At 40.5% G+C, this 12,712-nt stretch overlaps 2 protein-coding genes across 3 annotated transcripts; one reads left to right on the top strand and one right to left on the bottom strand.

Moving 5' to 3' along the window:
- Positions 1–865: 865 nt before the first annotated feature.
- Positions 866–5,504, top strand: LOC127261313 (bifunctional fucokinase/fucose pyrophosphorylase). Of its 2 annotated transcripts, none has more exons than XM_051289626.1 (7): positions 866–1,281; positions 1,652–1,943; positions 2,127–2,491; positions 2,659–2,785; positions 2,956–3,966; positions 4,184–4,878; positions 4,988–5,504. In XM_051289626.1, the coding sequence occupies exons 1-7, from the start codon at positions 940–942 to the stop codon at positions 5,378–5,380; spliced, it is 3,225 nt and encodes a 1,074-aa protein (XP_051145583.1). In that variant the 5' UTR covers positions 866–939; the 3' UTR covers positions 5,381–5,504. The 2 variants fall into 2 exon arrangements, with proteins under 2 accessions (XP_051145583.1, XP_051145575.1); XM_051289618.1 differs by having other exon boundaries at positions 4,181–4,878.
- A 1,576-nt stretch (positions 5,505–7,080) lies between these two features.
- LOC127263333 (uncharacterized protein At4g00950-like) lies at positions 7,081–9,602 on the bottom strand. Its single transcript, XM_051292313.1, has 2 exons — positions 8,511–9,602; positions 7,081–7,304 (listed from the first exon to the last, which is right to left on the bottom strand). Exons 1-2 carry the CDS (start codon positions 9,273–9,275, stop codon positions 7,224–7,226), a joined length of 846 nt encoding a protein of 281 aa, XP_051148270.1. The 5' UTR covers positions 9,276–9,602; the 3' UTR covers positions 7,081–7,223.
- Positions 9,603–12,712: the final 3,110 nt, after the last annotated feature.

Below are 12,712 nucleotides of genomic sequence, written 5' to 3'. Positions count from 1 at the left end.
TCAGTCAATTTATGTCTGCTCCTCGGACGACTCATCATTCTGCTGTCCTACGGATTCTCCGGTACGTCAAAGACACTCTTCTTTATGGGCTTCATTATTCCGCTCGTTCTTCCTTAGTTTTGACCGGGTATTCTGACGCTGATTGGGCGGGAGATCCCTCTGATCGCCGCTCGACCACCGGGTTTTGCTTCTTCCTTGGCGACTCGCTTATTTCGTGGTGCAGCAAGAAACAGACAATTGTCTCCCGGTCCAGCGCAGAGTCCGAATATAGAGCCCTTGCCGATACCACTGCCGAGCTTCTATGGCTTCGCTGGCTGCTGGCTGATCTCGGAGTGCCTCAGCCCTCTGCCACTATTATCCATTGCGACAGTCAGAGCGCCATGAAGATTTCGACGAATGATGTCTTCCACGAGCGTACGAAGCACATCGAGATCGACTGTCACCTTGTACATCATCACGTTGCTCATGGAAGCATCTCATTGTCTCCCATTTCCTTTGTTGGTCAGACGGCCGACGGATTCACCAAACCTCACCATCCCGGCCGTTTTTAGTCTTTTTTGAGCAAACTCAAGTTGGGTTTCACCGTTCCGAGTTTGAAGGGATGTTGATATATATTCTATATATATTGTATATATTTATATATATATATCCTATCTAATATATCTCTTGTATAAATATAACATTGTACCATAATTGTGATTTAACGAAAATAAAGTAATATATATATATATATATGTGATATATGATATAATATAATTATAATTCAAATAATTATATAATTATTATCCATCCTAAACAATTTATTTATTTTTTAAGAAAAAATAAATATTACGTCAAATGCTTACCCATTTGCGGTACTCCCTAGCGTCCCACATAACATTTACCTTAGCATTAAAATTGATCCGTCTTCTCCCTTTCTGTCGGCGAATTGGAATCGGCATGGAAACCCGATCTCGATCTCGGTCTCGGCGGCGATCCAAGGCCGACCTCTCGACGTTGCTTCGGCGGGCTTGGTACCATCTACGCCTCTCCGTTCGCCATCCCACCCGGGTCCCTACCTGGGATGCTATCGTACTCACCGCCGCCAGCCCTGAGCAGGCCGACCTCTACAACTGGCAGCTCACCCGTGCCAAGCGAATGGGTCGCATCGCCACCTCCACCGTCACCCTGGCTGTGCCCGACCCTCTTGGTCACCGCATCGGCTCCGGTGCTGCTACACTCAATGCCATTTCTGCCCTCGCCAATCACCTCCGCCATCTCTCTCTTTTTGATTCACCGGAGGTATGTTCTACAGCCCGGACACCAGATTATTATCCTTCACTTCCTTCTGCTCTCTCTATTATAGAATAGAGTGCCGCTATACGTTGACTGCTGATTGACTTTGAGGAATGGCCACATTGCCGCATTGAAACCTACGGAATTCGATCATTTTGCTGTTGTCCTGACGCTTTATTAAGATCTCATATCCATATTTGATCATAAGACTACGTGCGTGTCATTTGTTTGTTCTGGTGTGCTCTCTCGTAATTTCTTGTTAGGTAGAAGATCCCGAGTTTTTTTTAACTGCTTGCTTTAGCGACAAGTTGCGGGCGCATTAAACTGTAGCTGCTTAATTGATAACTACTGAGTGTTCATGAAAAATCACAAGCAGGTATCAGGTTCAAGCGACTGTTGTACTCCCACCTCTGTTTCGCAATCCCCTCCTGACTCCTCGAATCAAGAAATCCCCCTTCGGGAGCTTGTTGGGTTTGTAAGCAAAAAGAATACCTTATTACTTCATGCTGGAGGAGACTCTAAGAGGGTTCCGTGGGCTAATCCAATGGGAAAAGTTTTCCTTCCACTTCCATATATGGCAGCAGATGATCCTGATGGCCCAGTACCCTTGCTCTTTGATCATATACTTGCAATTGCTTCTTGTGCGAGACAAGCTTTTAAGAATGAAGGTTACTTGTTCTGACCTGTTAGCTGTAGTAAATGTTATCAGGAATGAAGATTGGCTTCACATTGTATGTCGAACAATCACCTGTTGTTTATATATTTGGTTCTCATTATAAGACTACTGATCTTGTGCTTGGCAATCAATTAGCTATCTAGCTTTCACTACTTATCTAACAATTATTTTTCAGGTGGGTTGTTCATCATGACTGGGGATGTTCTTCCTTGTTTTGATGCTTTCAGCATGGTTCTTCCGGAGGATACGGCTTCCATTGTAACTGTTCCTATAACCCTTGACATTGCTTCTAATCATGGGGTCATTGTGGCATCTAAAATTGAGTGTCATATGGATCATCGCTCAATTTTTTCAGTGGAGAATTTGCTCCAGAAACCTAGTGTAGAGGATCTTGTTGTCCATAGCGCAATCCTAGATGATGGGAGAACATTGCTTGACACTGGAATTATTGCAGTTAGAGGCAAGGCTTGGGTGGATCTTGTCACCCTTTCCTGTTCCAGCCAACCACTGATTTCAGGACTTCTGAAGAGCAGGAAAGAGGCAAGTCAAGGAAGCTTGGGTGGATCTTGTCTTTGTTATAAATTATACTCCATATCTGCATTCCTGCTACATCATTTGTACTGTAAATTCAGTCTTTGTGTATTAGGTTCTCGTGCTTTAGAAGCATCTCTGAAAATTTTTATCTTCATATATTTCACCATTTGTAGATGAGCTTGTATGAAGATCTGGTAGCAGCATGGGTGCCTGCCAAGCATGAATGGTTGAAGTCACGCCCTTTAGGGAAAGAACTTATAGAGTCATTGGGGAGACAAAAGATGTTCTCCTTTTGTGCAAGTATGTTGAGTGATGTTGGGCTATTCTGCTTGTATGTATGTTGCAAGGTCAATGCTAGTTGATGCTTAGTTTATGTATCATTTATTCTTTTTAGTTTTGTTTTATATATTTTAGTTCTCAATTTAATTTACTTGTCAAGTATTCACAATATGTATTCTTTTCCTGTGCAGATGATCTATTGTTCTTGCACTTTGGAACCTCAAGTGAAGTTTTGGATCATCTTAATGGTACTGGCTCTGATCTTGTTGGCAGGAGGCACCTCTGTTCAATTCCAGCAACAACGGCATCTGATATTGCTGCCTCAGCTATAATTGTGTCTAGCAAAATAGCTGAAGGTGTCTCTATTGGTGAAGAGTCACTTGTATATGATTCCTCAATTTTGACTGGAGTCCAGATTGGTTCTCAGTCAATAGTTGTTGGCATAAATATGCCTGAAACTGATAGTATGGTATTTGGAAGTTCTTTCAGGTTCATTCTTCCAGATCGCCATTGTCTATGGGAGGTTCCCTTGGTAGAATACACAGAAAGAATTATAGTATATTGTGGTCTTCATGACAACCCTAAAATCTCACATTCAAATGATGGGACCTTTTGTGGGAAACCCTGGAAGAAAGTTATTGGGGATTTAGGAATCCATGATGCTGATCTATGGGGTACCAAGGAAAGCAAGGATAAGTGTTTGTGGAATGCTAAGATATTTCCTGTTCTTCCCTATTCGAAGATGCTACAGGTGGCAACATGGGTTATGGGGTTGTGTAAACAAGATGAAAACCTCCTGCATTTGTGGAAAGAGTCAGATCGTATGAGTCTGGAGGAGTTGCATAAATCTATTGACTTCTCGAAGATGTGGTCGGGCTCCACGAATCACCAAGCTGACCTTGCTGCAGGGATTGTTTCAGCTTGCCTTAATTTTGGTTTACTGGGCCGTAATCTATCTCAATTATGCCAAGAAATTTTGCAGAAAGAAACCAATGGGATTGAAATATGTAAAGGATTTTTACCCCTTTGCACTAAACATCAAACCCAAAATCCACATATTCTTCCAAAAAGCAGGGCACACCAGGTTCACCTTGATCTGCTAAGATTGTGCGACCAGGAACATGTGAATTCTGAAATTGAACTCAAAGTATGGAATGCTGTTGCAGATGAAACTGCTACGGCAGTGAGATATGGCTTTAAAGGTAAGATCACTCTTTCAATGCAGATTTATTCATGAAACTGTGAGTACTCTTAAATGTCATTAACTTGTCATTTGGGAAGTGTGATCCAAATAGAATGATCCCAGATACTTTCCTAAATGCCTGATGTCATAAGTTTATTTTTTAACAAAGCTTTTATGTCATTGACATTATTATTCTTTTTTTTTTTTTACCTGCTCTAATTGGTCCTCCACAGTAGCACATAAATATAATCCAGCACATGGTAATCTTGAGCAACATTTTCACACAAGGAAGGTGAAGGTGGAGTTACCTGTCCGGGTTGATTTTGTCGGGGGTTGGAGTGATACTCCTCCTTGGAGCTTGGAACGATCTGGCTGCGTTCTGAACATGGCAATAAAATTGGGCGGTTCTCTTCCCATCGGTGCAACCATAGAAACAACCAAAGAGACTGGGCTGTTGATTTATGATGATGCTGGAAATAGATTGTATATTGGTGATGCTTCCTCCATCGCACCTCCTTTTGACAGCAACGATCCGTTTCGACTAGTCAAGTCTGCATTATTTGTGACTGATGTTATGAATGAGACTGAGTTTCAATCTAATGGCTTGGAGATATTCACGTGGGCGCATGTACCTCGAGGTAGTGGCCTGGGGACTTCGAGCATCTTAGCTGCAGCTGTTGTGAAAGCGCTTCTTCAAATAACAGGTGGAGATGATAGTAATGAAAATATCACGCAGCTTGTTTTGGTGTTGGAACAGGTGATGGGCACTGGTGGGGGCTGGCAGGATCAGGTTGGCGGACTCTATCCTGGCATTAAATTTACTTCAAGTTTTCCTGGAGTCCCATTGCGCCTTCAAGTCAATCCCCTGCTTGCATCGCCTCAACTGATCACAGAACTGCAGCAGCGGCTTCTTGTTGTATTTACTGGCCAGGTAAAACCAAGCATTATTATTAAGACACTGTTCCGCCTTTGCCATTATCCCTATGACCGGGGAAAGATATAACGGTACTTAGTGTTTCTGTGTTGGTGTGCATGTCCAGGTTCGACTTGCTCACCAGGTCCTACAAAAAGTGGTGGTACGATATCTCCAACGGGACAATCTACTTGTTTCCAGCATCAGACGGCTTGTGGAGCTCGCAAAGGTGGGTAGGGAAGCAATGATGAATGGTGATATAGATGAGGTAGGGGATATAATGGTGGAGGCCTGGAGGCTGCATCAGGAGCTGGATCCCTACTGCAGCAATGAGTTTGTGGACAAGCTGTTTGCATTTTCGAGTCCATATTGCTGTGGGTACAAACTGGTGGGCGCCGGGGGAGGGGGCTTTGCACTGCTGCTGGCTAAAACTGCTGAATCAGCCAAGGAGCTGAGGCATTTAGTCACTGGAAATCCCGAGTTTGATGTTGTAATCTATGATTGGGAAGTATTTCTATAACCTGAGTTGAGCTGAGCTGAGCACATGTTTAACATTTACAGTTTCTCAAAATGGGTGGTGGTGGTGGTATATGTTAATGTTGTTATATATATGCAATTGAATTGAATAAAAGATTGGATGGATATGGTTATTCTACGTATGTATGTATGTATGTATGTGTGCATTTACTCAGAATTGGGCCGGGGCACTTTGTTGCTGGTCTGAATTGAACAAACCCATTGGATGGGCCATCTTCATCCTATCCTGGGTTTAGGATTTATGCTGCCTTTTAGTGAAAGTATGCAGCGGCGATCATATGGTTATCACCTGATAAGAACCGTATATAGTCATAAATCGTTCGCACAAAGAGGTCGGCTTCGTAATGAAACAACTCTTTTGAGTGCAACTGCATTACTTGAACGATCAATCCACAGTTAGGATGCTATTCTGAAATTATAGAATGTGGATGTGCAGGGCTCTTTTCTTCCGGCGGTTGTAAGGCCTGTGCTGGGCTCGTATGTAGCATCCAGGCATGTCCCCCAGTCTGCATTGAATGATGTAAGCTGCCATTGCTTTAGGGTCACTCCTCTGCATTCACATAATAAACATTTGCTGTTTTTGAGATGACTCTACTTCTATTCTATTCTTGTTTCTTTTTGTGCATTGGGATATTGCTGTAGGTGCTGAATTGAATAGCAGGGCGAGTCGACTATTGTAACATGTATTGCTGCTGCTGTCTGTCTGTCTAAATTTATGTAAAACTAGCTTTCCTCTCGTTCTTGCATCCTGTTAATTGATTCTGAAATTCATGGCTTGAAATATGGAGCCAAATTGCTACCGATGGCACGGTGCTGCTGAGTGCTGGCACTCCTGTAGAACGCACGCATCTTTTTGTCCAAGCCAGGAGAGAAGAATAATAGGAACAAGCGTAACAAAAATCCAACGTGGTAAACATAACATCTACTACTACTCCATTATCAATCTTTATGAACTCTTCTTCATGGATCTTTGTGGCAGCGCCTTCTCAATTTTCACCAAGCTTTGCTGTTGCATTTTATGTATGTTGGTGAGATTCTCGTTTACCACTTAGGATAGGCACCAGGCCTCCTCTTAGTTGGTTGCACGAGAAAATACTCCTAAACCCCTAGCAACATCATCAGCATCATCATATTTGTTTGAATATACAATATTGGCTTTCGATTGCTGAGGGCTTTGTCAATTCTGTTTAAAGCCTACACCAAACAATTTAGGGCGACTAAATAGCCTTGCCAAATGATATGCCCAGCTTACATACCTGCCTTGCATGTTCTTAACCTCTTGTTGCTTTAACGGATCAACACTTTTTATCCTTTTTGCAGGTGGTTTCTGATACTACTGGTAAATAAACAAGCTTGAGGGGAGGGGACTGGAATGGCAGAAATATACTTGACCCGTGCAGGTCAGACATGGGAATAAATTTAATGAAATATTTTTTAACTTCTCTCGAAGGCAGCTGGAGTGATGTGTCTTTAAAACTAACCAAGTGAAAAAGCATACAAGAATATATATGATATATATATATATATATAGAACTCTTTATATGTAACCCATTTGTCTAATTTTCACATTGTTCTTCAGATGGATCGTTTGTAGTTTGTGCGAAGTTTGTGTGATTTTTACAACAATAAGCTTGATTAGGATGTTGACAACGATCAGGCTCATAGTTACAGTTGAAGAGAAGAAACACGAAATATGATTGATATATATATATATAGTCATTATCACAAACCACCTCAGAGTTAACGGATAAAGGCGCACACCAGATTCACAATATATATATATATATATATATATATAAGCGGCAAAGTATATTTTTTATTATGCTTCAATAATCTTGCCCTTCTTTGCTGGACTTTCGGCCACTCTTCCGCTGTATAACTTGTTTCAAACCCTGGTAGATAGATGCCTGAAATTACCATAAACAAACAAAGAAGTGTCTCATGTTACCTACCATCTTTTATTGAAGATCCTGGAAGTAGCTGTCTATTGAATAGGCGAAACTGATTAGTGATTGTAGCAGTCTTATCAGACCAGACCAGACCAGACCCCACTTGTTTCTCTTCTTCAAAGTTGAGTTGATAGCTGGGAAATCAGTACCTCCAACTACCTTCGGTTAATGGTTGGGCCGACTAGCCAGCAGTGTGTGCTGTGCTTTCTGTTATTATTATTATTACTATTTAAGAGCCAGGACATTCATTATTGTAATCAATCAAGACCCCAACAATGCTCTGTCATGTGTTTGTTAGTATCACTTCCCTGCTGCTGCTGCAGCACTAGTAGTCACCAAGATTAATGATCACATGTCTACATTAATTAGTTCATTTGGGCACACAACTATGACGAAGACAATGCCAGACTGAAATGTAGCTTGCCTTGTCTTTTATTGCTCCTTATCCTTTTTGGGGGGGAAAAGTATAATACTACGCTCTACCCGATTCATCATCCCTAGCTAGAACCGGAGAAAAGGTAGAATATTTTCAAGAAGAAGAGTAGTATTCCTTATTTCTATTGTATAGAAACAGAAAGAGCCAAGGATATGTAGCCCGGCTGACTCAACAACTTAGAAAGAAGGGTTAATCTCGAAAAGATACAAGAAATACTTCCCAGCACCTAGTCACAGTTGTAGATAAGGTCCAGTTCAGAGGTTTACACTTGTCTCATTAATTAGGACTTGATGATGTCATCTCATCTCATCAATCAATCGGTGGAACTTGTTAGTATTCTAAATCAAATTTACTACAAAAACAGTTGACGCACGAACTGGCAGAAGCATGGAGGTGAGATTGGGATACCAACCCAGCCAGAATACGAGCACTATATATGCACTCATGGGCTGCCTGGCCTGCTGCTGCTGCATTAGGCCAGCTCAGTTCTATGGACGCCTAGTTAATTAGTGTCGCTGTTCCAAATAACTATTCACTGAACTTACTAACTCACTCATTGCCTTAACATCTATACTCTACTTATTACTATGCATATATACATTCTTACTTACTTAGAGAAACAACAAGAATACGCATGCATCCTGTTTGTTGTTAGTAGGACCTAAAAAACCAGGCCTGTTAATGAAGAGTGAATGAAAAGGTAAGGTGCACAAGTAAGAAAAGCTCACCAAGAAGTGAGAAGGCTTAGAAGCTGGAACACTGGAAAAGCTCCCGTTTGTTGTCATGCTAGTATCTGCTGCCAGTGCCAGTCCACTGCTCTTTGCATTATTAGCCTTGTTGCTGCTACCACTACAATCACTGTCAAAAGTTGCAGTTGTTGTTGTTGTTGATGATGATGCTGATGATGGTGATGATATTGAGGAAGGCGAAAATCTGCAGCTGCTCCCTCCATCTACTACCCTCTTACCATTCTTGATTCTACCAAAGAAGCCTCCTCGTCTCTTCTTCTGCTTGCTGCTCCCAAGCAGTTCCTCCACACCAATAATGCTGTTGCTGCTGCTGCCGCTGCTACTCCCGTGAGGGCTTCCATAGAAATCCCGCTCCCTAAACCATCTGAAGGAAGAGAACTTAGGTCTGCCCACATGAGCTGGCCCATCAAGAACCGTGGCGGGGGAGGGTGTCCTGGTAAATTTAAATTTGTTGGCGGGTGGAAGCTCCAACTTGAAGGGTGGTGGTGGTTGAGGTGGGGTGTTGGTGTTGCAGCAGCAGGAGGAGGAGGAGGATCTGGGCTTTCCAGGTAGTTCCTCCCACCTGAATGGGACTGAGACGGGGGCTTGCAGGGGTGGTGTGGATGGATGGTCTGGGGAGTGTATCGTGGCTGTTGATGGTATTGGTATGTGTAGTGGTAGTGGCGGAAGACTAGTTGTAGTTGTTAGTGGTGGGAGAGTTGGATCTCTTCTTACATCATCTTCCTCCTCGTGCCCCAGTCCCATCTTTGCTTTGCTTGGGGGAGCGCTGCCGATGATGCTTTCCTTGAGAGGGAGGAAGGAGATGGGAGAGGAGAGGAGAGGATAACAATGTGTGGATAGGTCAGGTCAGGTCACCTATATAGGGTACTGTATTAGGCTTTTATTTCCTCTGCCTGCTCAAGGCCAGGGACAGGGAGGGACTTTACTGATTACTTACTTACGGCTGGCTATCGGGAAGAATACGAATACGAATGCGAATACTAATACTAATACTAATACTAATACTAATGTGGTTGGTCATGGCGTGTTAATCTTTTTGCATTCATCTGTCTGTCTGTCTGTCTTGAGTTTATTAGCTTTAATTTGTGCAAGGCAAGGAAAGGAAGGTTATTTATGTGAATCGAATCAATTAAGTTTGTTTTGTGTTGTTTTCATAAAACACATCCCATCACTAACCTACCCTACCCTACCCCACTCTACTCCGCTCTTAACTCTATTACTACTATTATTACTACATTATCGTTGTTGTCGTCGTCACTTGTAGACAATTGCTGCTGTGGTTAGTTTTTTCTGTCTTGGGCGGGATGGATGTATCATGTCGTACTACATACATACATACAGCAGCTCTTTTGAAAATTCCCATGGTTGACTGCTAAAAGGTGCTCTGATTATTTTATTGTGGCTGACTAGGAATAGTGTGCGATAAAGAAGAGAATTATCGCTTCTTTTTCTTTTTTGAAACTAAATGGTCGTTGGAAGTGCATTTTGTATGAAAATTTTCAAGTGTTAGCTGGCATTGGCATGCATATAGGAGTAATACTCCATTCTTAAGAATATTGGATAATAATAGTTTCGAGAAAATCTACCGAGTAAAATAAAAAATAACTACATCTAGATATATACCGGCCATAATCATCATCCATTTGACTGACTGTCTATCTTCCCTAATTGCATTAGTCTCAACCAATCCTTTATTTAATCAACTCCTTGACATACTTTTCATTCATGGCGATTGCGCAGTGGCCGCTGTAGTTTTCTGTCTGTTGGAAATACACTAGTTACAGAGAGACACACAGACAGTACTGCTGTAGTTTTTTGTCTGTTTGCCCATATCCTTGTGAGTTTAATTTATTTATCGTTTCAAAAATCTCACTAGTCAGTCACTAATGGAGTATTATTTCACTTGGTGCGTATTCATTCGTTCCATACACATGCCTCTCTTTATTGTACTGTCAGGTTCAAACACTCTAGTTTAGTAGGAGATTTAGAAACAAGACGAGACAAGACTACAGTACTCGATCTTGTCTCTGCTGCTAGCTTACACAGTCGTCGCAGGGGAACCAATAAAAAACACAGGAGAAGCCTTCTTCTTTTCACACTATTATATCATCATCATCATCATCATGGCCAATCTGAAATCAAAATAAAGGGAGAGAAACGGGAAATGAAATGGTCCCTTTATTTCATATTCAAATTAAAGATAGGGAACATATCATAAAGCACAAGACCAACAGCAACACCTGCAAAGGGATGATATGATGGCTCGGTAAAAGTGATGCATATTGGTTGTCTTATCTTTGTGGTTTTTTCTTTCTTTAACTCTTTGGTTTTCCCATTTGGAATTTCTTCTCTGCTTCATCTTGTCTCCTCTTAAAGCTTTACCTTTAGCAGCATTATTATTTATTATTATTATTATTACTATCATTATTTGGTGAAGATTCTCCTTTTTTGATCAATCACACAACACAACACAAGCATGAGGGTCTATGATGATATGCAATAATCAGTGGAATCGAGTGAGTATTAACTGTGATGAAGCAGCATCCTATATTTTCTATTTTCTTGTGTAGGTTGAACCGTCATCATAACAATGTTGAAATCTTTTATTTCATAAACCAGGTTAGCATTACACCTGGACTTACAGAATGATAAATTGCTAGTATATAGTAATATATAGACAAATGATAAATTAAATAAATTAAAATCTAATATTTTAAAATTTATTTTTATGGTAAGTAGCACAATGATAAATTGCTAGCATATAGTAATATATAGACAAATGGTTTTAAACTACAACTTCACTGGCAATTAAGTATATATATTTAATTCAAATATTTAAATATATTTTTTTGTGGATTTTTTGACAGGATTTTTATTATTCATGAACTTTTTATTTTTTTATATTATATTAAAAAATAATTTATATTTTTTTTATTCAAAAAATATTTTAAATTTTTTTATTTTCAATTCAGAATATATTTTTTTATTATTTTCTCTTTCCGATTCAAAATATGACTTTTAAAAATAATTCTACACTACTCATCAAAAAAAAAAATAATTATAATTATTATACACTTGCTATCAATATTTCTTTAAATATGTTTTAATTTTTACTTAAATTAAACATATTGTAACACATATATAGTTAAGTTACGAAATTTTGAATCCGTACATTTTGATTTTAACCAGGGGTTCACTTCTCTTGACACGCACTTGGATCATTCATTAATTCAGTCTCAGTCACCGTGGTTGGATGGATTTTGCCACACATCCAAATTTGAGATCCCCATCAAGAACTCAACTAAGGACTGCTTATTAAATATTCCCCCTTCCCACATCCCCACTTTTAATATTCTAATTTTCTAACAAGAAGAAAGAAGAATGTTTAACATTCAGCAGCATGTACGCATATGGTTTGGCTTGGCAGCTTAGATACATTGATTGCTGATTAGAAGGACAGACTACACAGTGGCTTGCTCACTCATCTTTTCTTATAACCATATCCACAACCCCAACCGCAACCCTAACCCTAACCCTAACCCTAAACCCTAACCCCGGCAGAAGGAATTTTTAACACACAAGTTCAACTAAATCACACACGCACACGCACATACGTATTCTGACCGACCTGACTGATATGCACCGTCACAACACAAATAGAACAACAACGTTAGTAACCATACCCTTCCATCACAAAGATATCTCCAGTAAGATCAATGTGACCCCAACCAAAACAAAAATCGAATGAGTGAATGGTGTTTGTAAATTATGGCCTCCCAAAAAAGAAAGTCATTCCTGGCCTCAATCACTTGACAACAAACACACAAACACAACTGACCCTTCATTGTTTCCCAAATCAAATTCTCCTCAAACAGCAACTCTATTTCCACCAACATAACCTCACAACAAATCGGTGGACCTGAACTGAACTGACCCGAAACTTATCAAGTATCCATCCATTGATTTCCTTAATCTGACCATTCACCACATCACAACGCAAGAATAGCAGGCAGTTGTCAAACGACCAGATGCTGGGAACTACATCTAGAGACCATCAGGCTTCCCATAATTTCCACATCACTCCTGAAAGCAAACCAAAGGCAGAACTCAGAAAAGCGTGTGTTTATTTGGGGGTTTGGATTTCGAGTTGGAATTTAAATAGTAAAAATTTTGAATTTGAA

Source organism: Andrographis paniculata, unplaced genomic scaffold (genome assembly GCF_009805555.1).
Source record: "Andrographis paniculata isolate CXL003 unplaced genomic scaffold, ASM980555v1 Contig15END, whole genome shotgun sequence".
NCBI lineage: Eukaryota > Viridiplantae > Streptophyta > Magnoliopsida > Lamiales > Acanthaceae > Andrographis > Andrographis paniculata.
Note: the sequence above shows the minus strand (reverse complement) of the source record. Positions and strands in the feature narration are given on the sequence as shown.

Coding starts and splice junctions, on each gene's coding strand:
- LOC127263333 (XM_051292313.1), bottom strand. CDS start 9,275: ATGGGACTGGGGCACGAGGAGGAAGATGATGTAAGAAGAGATCCAACT. Junction 7,305..8,510: donor CTAAGCCTTCTCACTTCTTG/GTGAGCTTTTCT, acceptor TGGTAATTTCAG/GCATCTATCTACCAGGGTTT.
- LOC127261313 (XM_051289618.1), top strand. CDS start 940: ATGGAAACCCGATCTCGATCTCGGTCTCGGCGGCGATCCAAGGCCGAC. Junction 2,492..2,658: donor TTCTGAAGAGCAGGAAAGAG/GCAAGTCAAGGA, acceptor CACCATTTGTAG/ATGAGCTTGTATGAAGATCT. Junction 2,786..2,955: donor GATGTTCTCCTTTTGTGCAA/GTATGTTGAGTG, acceptor TTTCCTGTGCAG/ATGATCTATTGTTCTTGCAC.